Below are 12,326 nucleotides of genomic sequence, written 5' to 3'. Positions count from 1 at the left end.
AATTTTTCCAAAGGATGTGTGTGCACTTGGGTCTCAAAGAAGTAGAATTTGCCTTGAAATTGTAAGACAGCCAAAATCAAAGAATCCTAAATGGATTTGGGTTAGAAGGGACCTTAAAGTCCATCCAGTGTCACCCCCTGTGCCATGTCAGGGACACCTTCCACTGTCCCAGGCTGCTCCAAGCCCCAGTGTCCAACCTGCCCTTGGACACTGCCAGGGATCCAGGGGCAGCCACAGCTGCTCTGGGCACCCTGTGCCAGGGCCTGCCCACCCTGCCAGGGAACAATTCCTGCCCAATATCCCATCCATCCCCGCCCTCTGGCAGTCTGAAGCCATTCCCTGTGTCCTGTCCCTCCATCCCTTGTACAGAGTCTCTCTCCAGCTCTCCTGTAGCTCCTTCAGGCACTGGAAGGTCGCAGTGAGGTCACCCCAAAGCTTCTCTTCCCCAGCCTCAACAATCCCAATTCTCACAGCCTTTCCTCCCAGATGAGCAGCTCCAGCCCTCAAAGAAAATTTTAAAAGTGCAAGGCTGTGTAAAAGCAGGCAAGAAGCAACAAAAGAGAGGAAAAGCCTTTCTTTTTAGGAAAGGAGGAAAGTCCAAACTTTTATGGATGACTGATGTTCACTCCTTAAAATACTTACAAATATTCGGTTTATGACCAAGAGGTCAGGCACATTTCAGATATTTGTGGCCTCTGACTGCATCTGGGAGATGTTAATTTTGTCTTGTGGGCACAAAACTGTAATCTCCCCGCAAAACAAGTACAAAATCCAATCTACCACTCCCACCCACAGTTGATTTGCTGTTTGACACAAATGAAGGGCTTGGGAATACTTCCAACCCAGAGTAATAAACCCATTAAACCCTCAGTAATAAACCTATTAAACCTCTAGTAATAAAAACATCATGTTATCTGCCATGAGAACAATAATTCTCACCAACAGCATCATTTGGATCCTCCAGCACAATTCCTACCTTTATCTGTCGGGTTTGCTGGAATATTGGGCGAGTTGTCCAAAATCAGGAGTTTGTTTGGCTTGGGTAGGGATTGTGGGGAACTTTTGCTCCTGAAGAAGGCAAATTTAAACTGAAGGAAGCTATTTTTGTGGCAGAGTAGTCCCTAAGAAATGTTTCAGCCTGCAGGAACGGGGGATACTCATCGTGCTTGTCTCTGATTTGGAGACAAGTAGGAATAACAACCTTGTTTTGCTGTTTTCCAGCTCCAACATTCCAGGCACAAATCCTCAATTAACCTGCCTAAATCCTGTCACCATCGTGAGCAAGAGTTGAGGATATAATAGGAGGTTTCTTTTGCAAAGGATGATGATGATATAATGAATATTGTTGACATTCAAGCCCTTGTCATTATATTTCAGAATTAATGATCCTTCAGAGGTGTCTTAGTCATTCCCATCTCCCAGGACTGTGTTTTCGTGCTGTTTGAGGTGGAGGGAGACAATTTGTTAGTCTGAAGCACTGTTGGTTTATATTCCTGAGGGTTTCCTGGTAACGCAGAAGCAGAGCTAGTAACACAAATCTGAATTTACCACATCAGGTAAAGGATGTGACCTTGTAGGTGATAGTTTCTCTATTAAACATGGGATGTATTTTCTGGGAAATAAAATAGTGAGTCATTTGTATTCCCAGATTTCCAGGTTTGACTTATCATGAATTAGAGATGGAAATAAGAGGCATCCTAGAGATCTGAGGAGTCACCAGAATAACAGCAGTGCTTGCTCTGTCTCTTTGGATGGACACATTTTTCCTGATTTTGGATAAACACCAGGAGATGTATCCTGGGCTCATTGCACAGTGTGGAGGGAGGGGATGCTCCCCCTCTGTTCTGTTCAGGTGAGAGCCTGTCTGGAGTTCTGTGCGCAGTTCTGGTGCCTGCAATGTAAGAAGGACAAGGAACTATTGGAGCAGGTCTGGATGAGTCCATGAAGATGCTGAGGGGACTGGAGCACCTCCTCTCTGGAGCGAGGCTGGGAGAGCTGGCGCTGCTCAGCTTGGAGAAGATTGTGTGGAGACCTCACAGCTCCTTCCAGGGTCTGAAGGGATACAGGGAAACTGGAGAGGGAATCTGCAACAGGAACTGGAGAGACAGGACACAGGGAATGGGTTCAGACTGCCAGAGGGCAGGGATGGATGGGATATTGGGAAGGAATTGTTCCCTGGGAGGGTGGGCAGGCCCTGGCACAGGGTGCCCAGAGCAGCTGTGGCTGCCCCTGGATCCCTGGCAGTGTCCAAGGCCAGGTTGGACACTGGGGCTTGGAGCAGCCTGGGACAGTGGAAGGTGTCCCTGCCCATGGCACAGGGGCTGGGACTGGATGGGCTTTGAGGTGCTTCCAACCCAAACCCTTCTGGGATTCTGTGATTTTATGAGATGGGCAAGGTAGAAATGGGCCAACATTTGAGATGCAGTGACACTATGGCCCTACAATGACACTATGGCCCTGTCTTGGAATCTCTTTTATTCCTTCTGTAATTTATCCCTTTTTATTAGTTCTCTCCTCTTGTTTTGTTTTTTGTTGGTTTTTTTTTTTTATTCTGCTGTGGGGTTTTTTCGGTCTCAGTTTCTGTGGTGCCTGTGTCCCCGGTGGCCCTTGAGGGCTGTGTTGCCTCCAGCAATCACAGCTGCTGTTTCTGCTGCCTCATTTCAACCTCTGCAAGGCTGTGAAGAGCCTTCTGCCTGTAAATACACCTGCAGCTCCTTTTAAGGCCTGCTGTCATCTGGTGGCCTTTTGTCTACCAAAACTTCAGGACTCTCACCATAATTTTTGTGCAAATCACTAGAGATGAGTTGTGGTGGAAAGCCTTGAGTGGGCACAGGAATGTGCTCTTGCCTCTTTTCAGTCCTGCTATTTTCTCCTTGGCTTTGGGACTTTCTTTAGGATTGAGATTATATGGCAATTAAGTTTTTTCTTGTTTCTCTCCACCTCTGTACCTGTTCACTCACGGAATTCAGCCCTGTGTGGGTAATGACCAAATGGGATTAAATTTACTGGGATGTAATATAACAGACACCCTCTGTCTCCACAGCTCCTATCCCGAATGCCCACCTAAATCCCTTTGGGTCTTTGAAATACCCATTTCGGAGGAAGTCTATGCCCAAAATGCATGGAGCTTCTGGGCCAGTCACAATAGGGTGTCTCTTCCACTCATTTCCAGTCAGGCTCACATCAGCCTCCACCAAAGTAAACTCTTGTGAACCCCCTGTCACCCCAGCAATGGAAACAGATTCTTCCCCCCACATGTCTTGATGGAAGTAATGTGCACTGCGCACCAGTATCAACCAAGGCCTCGTATTTTTGTGGTTCTGATGTGCCAGGCCAACAAATCCACACAGTCCAAAATACACGGTTTTCCCTAGCCTCTACCTGGCTAGAGGCAGGGCCCCTCTAAGCCTGGTTATCCTTCTTTCCTTGAGCATATGTCTTGGAGGTTCCTTCAAAGGGGTCGGACATGTCATCATCGTCATACCTGGCAGTTCGGCTACGGGCAGCTGGAGCCGCTTCCCTTTTGGTGGAACTCCCTCTTTGAATCTTGACTTCCTTCAATTCACGCACCCGTTGTGCCAGGGCAGCCGTAGATTTTCCATCCCATCTGTTCATATTTTCTCCACAGTCCCGCAGGAAGAACCACAGCTCAGCACGTGGAGTGTATCCTCTCTCCCTAGCTAGGGAGCGTCTGCGTTGGGTACCAGAACCTCTGATCTGTACTGCTGAGATTTGGAGAAGGTCCTCTCTAATCTCCTCCCTGAGTTTCTTATGATTGTTCTTATGATTCTTCCTGTTGTCAGGGTCAAGATGAATTCAACCAGAGCTGGTTTTTTTGAAGCAGAATCTGAAAACTCCCCATTTTTCACACATTCTGTTCCCTCACTTCCTGGCAAGTCTTGCATCTGTTGATGACAGATCTGGGGGTGAAATTGGGGTTAAAGGTGTCCATTTTGGTACAAAGTGATGACTGCAAAGAGGGACAGAGAATGTCTGCACCAATAGCAAGTCCTTGTCCAAGGAGTTTTTTCCCACAGGCTCCAAGACGATCTGGGAAATTACTGCCATGTGGGAACAGTTATGCAACCTTGAGACAGGATTCCCTTAGGAAATAGATTAAACTCTTTCTTTCTTATCCATAAAGAGAACATTATCTCTTTTCAAGTTTAGAGTGATAAATCTGTTAATTCTTCGCCAGTGTTATGGTGGTATAATCCCAATTAGATAATTGGACTTAATAATGATGCTTTGATTGCTACTTTTTGTGGAAATAACTGTTTAATGTCTTTATCATTGATCTGGATGAGAGGATCCAAGTGCACCCTCAGTCAGTTTGTGAAGAACACCGAGCCTGGCTGGGAGTGTGGATGTGCAGGAGGCTCTGCAGAGGGATCAGGACAGGCTGGATCCATGGGCTCAGGATCAGCAAGGCCAAGTGCCGGGTCCTGCCCCGGGCTCAGCCCAGGCCCTGCAGCTCCAGACTGGGGCACAGGGGCTGGAAAGGGCCCGTCGGGAAAGGCCCTGGGGGTGCTGTGCCAGCGGCTGCGCGGGAGCCCGGGGGTGCCCGGGGGGGCAGGAGGCCAATGGCCCCTGGGCTGTGCCGGCCATGGGGTGGCCACAGGCCCAGGGCAGGGCCCGAACCCTGGGCTGGCGCTGCTGAGGGACCTCGGGGGCTGTGTCCAGTGCTGGGCCCTCCCGGCCACAGAGCCTGGAGGGGCTGGAGCGTGTCCAGGGCAGGGAACGGAGCTGGGGAAGGGGCTGGAGCCCCAGGAGGGGCTGAGGGAGCTGGGAAAGGGGCTGAGCCTGGAGAAAAGGAGGCTCAGGGGGAACCTTGTGGCTCTGCACAACTCCCTGACAGGAGGGGACAGCCAGGGGGGGTCGGGCTCTGCTGCCAGGGAACAGGGACAGGACAAGGGGAAACGGCCTCAGGCTGTGCCAGGGGAGGCTCAGGTTGGACATGGGCAGGAATTTCTCCATGGAAAGGGTGCTCAGGCCTTGGCAGGGGCTGCCCAGGGAGGTTTGCAGTGCCCATGGCTGGAGGTGTCCAAGGAAGGGCTGGAGGTGGCACTGAGTGCTCTGGGCTGGGGACAAGGTGGGCATGGGGCACAGCTGGGACTGCATGGGCTGGGAGGGATTTTCCAGGCTCAACCCTTCTGGGGTTCTGTGAATCAGATCAGTCTTGCAGAATGTGGCAAAGGTGTTTCTGCCTAAAGATGTGCCCAAATGAGTTCACAACATTCATAGTCAATATTTTTAGGGACCCAGTTGCAAAGCCTGCCCTATATTTGCAAGTCATTTTAATTTCCTTTCTGAAACAAGAAGTTTATCTATTCTAAAACATCTTTCCAAACTAACCTGATACGAATCTGTTTTCTCATGAGAATTTTTTGTCATGGTTTCCAGTTGTAGGCATATTTCAGATTACTCTTGGAGATTCCTATGGGGCTTTTTGGTTGTTTGGTTGTTTTTGGTTTTTTTTTGTTCAGATCTGTTATTTCTACAGGGCGTATTGAATTGATTGGAAATTAAGCAAATCCAGCTGACAGATGTGGATTATAAGGATGCTTTATACCTGTGGACCAGTCAGAATGAAGTTGTAGCAAACTCTCCTTAGCACATGGGTGTAATGCAGGGAAGAAACACTGTGATTTTTTCCTTATTAGCAATTTTAATTAACTTTTAATTGATTTCTAGCAAGATAAATGGTTTCATTACCAAGCCTTACAATGAACACCGTCACCAGAATTAAGCATTCCTAGCAACTGTTCTGAAAACAAAACATGCAAATCTCTTATGATCTTCACAGATGTCATTCATAAAGGCAAATAAATGAGAATACCTTGCTCACGGTGTGCCCTTTGTTTAATTTACATAACCCTGTTCATCATGCCCTAATTTAATTAAAAGGAGGCAAAATAACAGGTCAGCATTTCAACCTGAGAGCTCTATGAAAACCTATTAATTTTGTCCATCCCTATAATTATGTGATAACAAGAATTATTTGGCTGACACTGAAATCTGAGGCTTGGTTCAGTGTGTGAGAACAAAGATCCCCACCAGAGAAACAGAGATGGTTTTCTGTGGCAATCATCAGCCTGTTCTGAGCACAGAAGAATAAGGATGAAATGTGAAAATGTTTGGGTTTGATGAACAAAACAGAAATTTGAATAGTTCTTCAGAGAGCAGCAATGAAAATATCACTGAGTGTGAAAAATGTGTTAAGTGGTAAGAAACTTTCTAATTGATGTGTCCCTTCTGTCTGTCTGTATCCATCCTTCATCTATATTCATCTTCCATAAGGATTTGGGCAGCAATGAAACACTTTATCAGTGTTAAATAAAAATTCCTCTCAGAGATCACCCAATCCTGAAGATCCTTCAGCATTAGAATTATCTGAGGGCTTGGCTTCACAAGCATCAAATTCATCTTCTGTTGAAGTTCAGAGAATCATAGGATAGAATCCCAGAATCATGTAGGTTGCAAAAACTTACAGGGTTGAGTCCAGCCTGTGCCTGATCCCAGCCCAGAGCACTGAGTGCCACCTCCAGGGATGGAGACTCCCAGCCTCACTGGGCAGCCCCTGCCAAGGCTGACCACCCTTTCCAAGGAGAAATTCCTCCTGATTTCCAGCCTGACCCTCCCCTGACACAACTTGAGATTACGCTGTCTTGTCCTGTCAAAAGTTTCTGAGGCTGAGCAGCTAAATGTGCTTTTTCTCCTGAAGAAATCCAGCTGGGATCCACTTAGCCTGGCTTCTGTCACTGGGAATGGAGCCATTTATTTCTGGGGGATGTTTTATCTTCAGTCAAAGCTCAGAGAGAGGCAGGCTGCCCCAAACAAGCCCTCCTGGACACCACAGGTTTGGCAGATTCCTTCCCTTCCTCACCCGGCTTCTCTCCTGTGGGCGCCTCCCTCGGAGGTTTGCAATTTGTGCATTAATCCATTGTTTCCCTGCTGTCTCTTCAGGCTACAGATGCGGATGCTGGGGTTAATGGGCAAGTCCATTACAGCCTGGCAAACTTCAACAGCCTTTTCCGGATCACCTCCAACGGCAGCATTTACACGGCAGTGAAACTGAACAGGGAAGTGAGGGATTACTACGAGCTCATCGTGGAGGCGACAGACGGAGCCGCGGACCCCCGGCGCTCCACGCTCACCCTGGCCATCAAGGTGCTGGATATTGATGACAACAGCCCCGTGTTCACCAACGCCTCCTACACTGTGTGTGTGCCAGAAAATCTCCCGCCAGGAACTGTCTTCCTGCAGCTGGAGGTAAGGAAGCGTTGGTGGGTGAAAGCGGTGTGTGTTTGTTCTGCAGTGTTCAGGGTTCTTACTTAACTTGGCAGTGAGACTGCAATAACTGGGGGCAAGTTTTTTGCCCAGAGAAGCTGTGGCTGTCCCTGGATCCCTGGAAGTGTCCAAGGCCGGGCTGGACGGGGCTTGGAGCAGCCTCAGATAGTGGAAGGTGTCCCTGCCCATGGCAGGGGGTGGCAGTGGTTGGGCTTTCATGTCCCTTTCAACCCAAACCCTTCTGGGATTTTATGATTCTGAAAAATGCTTGGCTTTTAGCCAGGTACCAAAAAAAAAAAAAAAAAAAAGCCTTTAAAGATAAGGTTATTTAGGAAATAATAGCAGTTAATAAAAATGAGCAATGAAACAACAAAACCTACACTGCCACTGTCTACACAGACAGACAGCGATAGGCCAAGGGGAAGAGTTTTAAGCTAAAAGAGGAGAGATACAAATCAGATGTTAGAAAGGAATTGTTCCCTGGCAGGGTGGGCAGGCCCTGGCACAGGGTGCCCAGAGCAGCTGTGGCTGCCCCTGGATCCCTGGCAGTGTCCAAGGCCAGGCTGGACATTGGGGCTTGGAGCAGCCTGGGACAGTGGAAGGTGTCCCTGACATGGCAGGGGTGGAATGGGATGGGCTTTAAGGTCTCTTCCAACCCAAACTGTTCTGGGATTCTGCGATCCTGGCAGTGGCCAATAGCAGGTGCCCAGGGAGGAGAACTAAAACCAGATTCAGTTTCCCCTGCCATTTTCCCAGAACACTGTGCTCCTTTCCTATGGCTTGAACCTTCAGTGCATTTCACTTCTCTTGTCTGTCTACGTTGATTACAATTATTCCAACACAACTAAATTCAAGATGTTTACAACAGTTTGCCCTTTAAATCTCAGAGGGCTATTTTGTGAGAATGGATTTTGTTTGATGTCCCTCTGTTCCCTGCAGGCCAAGGATGTGGACCTGGGTGCTGATGTGAACTATCGGATCCGCACGGAGGAAGCCCGGCAGTATTTTGCGCTGAACAAGCACACGGGAGAGCTGTCGCTCAGGAAATCCTTGGATTATGAATCCTTCTCTGACGCAGAAGCAACCTTCACCTTCCTCGTGGAAGCTTTCGACAGCAAGGGCACAATGCCCCCTGGGCTGGCCACTGTCACCGTCAGAGTCAAGGTAAAGGGGTCACTCCTCAGCCAACAGCATCCTGTCCCAGTCCTGCCAGAATATTCCGTCACCATGCAGTTAGGAAACACCAGGACTCTCTGCTCTCCTGCGTCTCACTTGTTTGAGCCTTTTTCTGCCAGCAGTTTGTTCAGTTAAACACATACTATATAACAGCTGTAATTGTTTTCCCGTGTGCAATCAGGTAGTTAAATCCTGGATTTACGAAATCAGAGAACACCTGACACGAATACAAACATTTTGTCCTTTAGAATTCCTAAAAGGCTGAAACAAACCCCTCATGGAATTGTTTGCAAAAGTAGCACCATCACTTTTCAGCCCACAAATTGTAATTTTAAGACCCACTGGGGTGTATTGAGTGCTGGTGGGGCACAGCACATCCTGAACCCCAGATTCTGCTGCTGGAAAATCCATCTCTGCAGGGGAACAGCGTGATTTACTCTCTGCACCATGAACTGCAGTGAGTTACAGCCTCGCCTCAGAGTTTCAGGAGCCCCCCCAGGAATATGGGGGGAGCTGGTGTCTGTTTGGGAATGATCCACAAATGAAAAGTGTTTGTAGCTGGGACAGCAGCAATTCCCCATCTTCATTTCCCTGTGTCCAAGAGGAGGGGAGAGCTCAGATGCCTTAATCCTACCCCTGGCATTCCCAAAGGTGCAGCTCTGTCAGTCATTCTGTCCTTTTGAGTAGGTGCTTGAGTTTAGTGAACCATGGGAGAGAAGAGACTTCAATTGCTCAGATTTTAGCAAAGGAGCAAAAATTGTATCAGGAGCAAAAGCACAGCTCAGTTTAAATCTGTCTGTGGAAAGTATTTGGCAGTCTGGGGTTCAGCCTGTTCTGTATCTGCAGGTGTTTGAATTGCCACGGGGTTTTGAGTTCATCGGTCTCTACTGAGCTCACAGTTCTTTTAGGACAGTAAATGTCTCCCATCATGAGCTCTGGTGACAATGCCAGAAGGCTTCAATGATGCTGCCCTGTCTGCAAAATGTCTCAGTGTGAGGTGCAGGTCACCTGTTCCCGACTGATCTGTGCTTTTCCCCAACACATTCCACGTCATTCACAGGAAGAAGCTTTTCCATCATTCCCCGAGCTGCTTCTGTTGGACTTTTACACAGCAAGTAGCTCAAACCTCGGGCTTTTTCCTAAAATGAACCTTTTCCCAGCACACTGAATTTTTGAAAGAGTAGTTTGGGTGGGTTTGTTGGGTTTTTTTAAAAGGTTTTCAGGTAGGATTGTGTTCAGAGAAAAGCTGTTGTCTGTTAGATTGTGTGGTTGATGTATTAATTAATGTCAGGGAAAATTACAGTTCAGCTCAGTGCCCTCAGTGTACCAGCAGCTTCTGCACTCTCAAAGGAGGTGCTGTGGAAGAGGGAGTTTAAGGAGGGGATTAATAGGATCAAAAAATCAGTTCTTGCTCTCCTGGAAACTCTTCCCACACATGAGCAACAAAGTGGGAGCATGATGATGCCTTGGAGAGGCAGGAATACCAGGCTGGAGCCAGAAGTAGCAATTTTGGAGTAAAAAGGTATTTGGCTGGGGGCAGAACAGGGCCTGGGAGGGAGGATGAGCAGGGATTTCTTGAGAAAGAAAATAAATTTCCAGTTTAAGGTGAGTGTTTTCATACTCAGTGACAGGCTGAGTTCTGCAGCAGATCAGGGGACATAATCAAATACTATTTAAGTGCTGAGATGAAGATGGTGCTTAGGTTCCAGCCTGGAGTGAGAGGTAGGGCAGGGGAATTTCGAGTGGCACTTGAGCGAACAGAAGAGGACTTGCAGAAAAACCAGATTTAATATCTCAATGTGTTGGGCAGATGTCATTAGGGGGTTTTATGTCAGGTGGCAGATATTTTGAACATTGGTCACAAGAGGTGTCTGGATGGTTTAATTTGAGCTTAAAGATGAACTTTGCAGTAGAAAATTCACAGGGTTGGGGGGAGAAGGCGGAGGGTGAAGGCAGAACCCTGTGCTGTCTCTGTTTGAGGTGGGAAGGATCCTCAGGACACCTCGGAAGGCTGATCCAAGAGTCAGAGCAGCAGGAGCAGGGTGCAGAGTCTTGAAACCAAGTGAGAACAAGAACAGGCGACCCTTTCCCTCCTACTCAGCATCTTCTGCTCCTGCTGCAGGGACTGGATGTGTTTCCTCTGCGTAGCTCCTGAGCTTTCCCTTTATTTAGAAGCTGGGCTTTGAGTAATTACTTTACTACAGGGTTTGAGAGCCCAAACAGGAACTAAACCAAGTGCAGATGCCCCGCAGTCCCCAGCATAAGACAAAACTGAACTAGAGGGAAGCGGAGCAGTGCTGGGGCCAAGCTCACGTCACCATCACAGATCCAGCCCCTGCAACCCTCAGAACTTTATTTGTGTTATTACCGAGGTCCCCAGCCCTCCAGGGCTCCCGCCGCTCCGCTCGCATTTGTCATTCCTCCCAGCCCAGCTCTTCACTGCAAGCGCTGTAATTTTTCCTGGGTAATGGAGTTCTGTTAAGCAGCTATGGATGTCTGACGGTGTCGTCCATCATTTGTGCGCTATCCAGCGGAATGAGCGCACCCAGAGCCGCCCGCTCCCTGTGGCTGCAGGAGGGGGAGGCACGCTGGGCTGTTCTCTGCGCTCCCAGCCCTTGGCATGACAAGTTACAAATAGTTCGTATTAACCTGCCCTCAGCTAGGTCGAGGCACAGATTGGAGAGCAGGGCTTTCACTGCAGGAGGAATAACTTCATCTGTACCCTCATGTCGGGATGGAACAAGTTACTGGCCTCTGCTGCAGCCAAAAGGCTCCTTGCATTGTAAGGATGTCCTAGGACCCCTTTGGCAGAGAAAGCCAACGGTAAATCAATGAATTCATAGAACCATGTAGTTGGGAATGACCTCTGAGATCGTTGAGTGAAGCCATTAACCCCGCACCACTAAACTGTGTCCCCAGGTGCCACATCCACACGTCTTCTGAGCACTTCCAGGGATTGTAACCCCACCTCTGCCCCTTCCAATATCTGGCCACCCTTTGGGTGAAGAAATCTTTCCTAATACCCAACCTCGAAGTCCTCTGGCACAGCTTGAAATGGTTTCCTTCTGTCCTGTCATTGCTCCCTGGGAGAACAACCCAATCCTCACCTGACTCCAACCTCTCTCAGGGAGTCATAGAACAATTTTTGCATCCATTCAAGTATTTCCAAGGAGGAATAGTCTAAGTGGCAATGATTTCTTCCCACCACCTCAGACAGACCAAGATTTTTCTCTTTTCCCTGGTCTCAGATTCCTTTGACTGCTTTCTTAACTTTTCCCCTGGAGCTGCAAGGAGCCCCAGGGTGTCTGGGAGAGCCGAGTTTGTTTTGCTTCTTGTTGTACCCTCACAATCCAGATGATTCCCAATACTGGAAAAAGCAAAATCCCTGCAGTTCAAATTATTAGGATTTAGCATTTGGAAGCAACTACTGTTGTAATAGGGTTTGTTAACAGAAACAGCTGCTCTTAAGTGAGTAATGCATTCCTAAACGCAAATATAGGGAATTTCTGTGTCATGAGGCCTGTAAGTCCTCTGCATATTTTATGCTGTGTCCTCCTCTTCTTATTACCAGCACTATTTTTATATTATTTTGCCTCTTTCTTGTTTGTAGAAGCGCTTTTCTCCTCCTTCTGGGTTAGGGAATGATTTGCTTTGGAGTTTTTCAAGGACATTGTGTAGTGTAACGAAGCCATTGTCTCAGGTGAAGGATTCAAAGTGAGACAGCAACAAGAATAAATAAAAACAGAGAGTTTCAGTTCTAACATGTCAAAAAAATGAGGGGGAGGGGGTAGAGAGGTGATTGAGAACTGGCTGATCACAAGGGTGATCAGTGGCACAGGCTGTGCTTGGTGGCTGTCACT

General features: G+C 48.0%; 1 protein-coding gene across 4 annotated transcripts in view; it reads left to right on the top strand.

Moving 5' to 3' along the window:
- PCDH15 (protocadherin related 15) overlaps positions 1 to 12,326 on the top strand; it is a 638,687-nt gene that overhangs the window by 536,396 nt on the left and 89,965 nt on the right. For all 4 annotated transcript variants that reach the window (XM_058421490.1, XM_040070932.2, XM_058421489.1 and 1 more), the window contains 2 exons: positions 6,967 to 7,272; positions 8,230 to 8,454. In XM_058421490.1, the coding sequence (XP_058277473.1) occupies positions 6,967 to 7,272; positions 8,230 to 8,454 (531 nt within the window). The remainder of the gene's footprint in view (positions 1 to 6,966; positions 7,273 to 8,229; positions 8,455 to 12,326) is intronic.

Source organism: Hirundo rustica, chromosome 8 (assembly GCF_015227805.2).
Source record: "Hirundo rustica isolate bHirRus1 chromosome 8, bHirRus1.pri.v3, whole genome shotgun sequence".
NCBI classification, from domain to species: domain Eukaryota; kingdom Metazoa; phylum Chordata; class Aves; order Passeriformes; family Hirundinidae; genus Hirundo; species Hirundo rustica.
The sequence above is the reverse complement of the archived record's forward strand: the minus strand, read 5'-3'. Positions and strand labels throughout refer to the sequence as shown.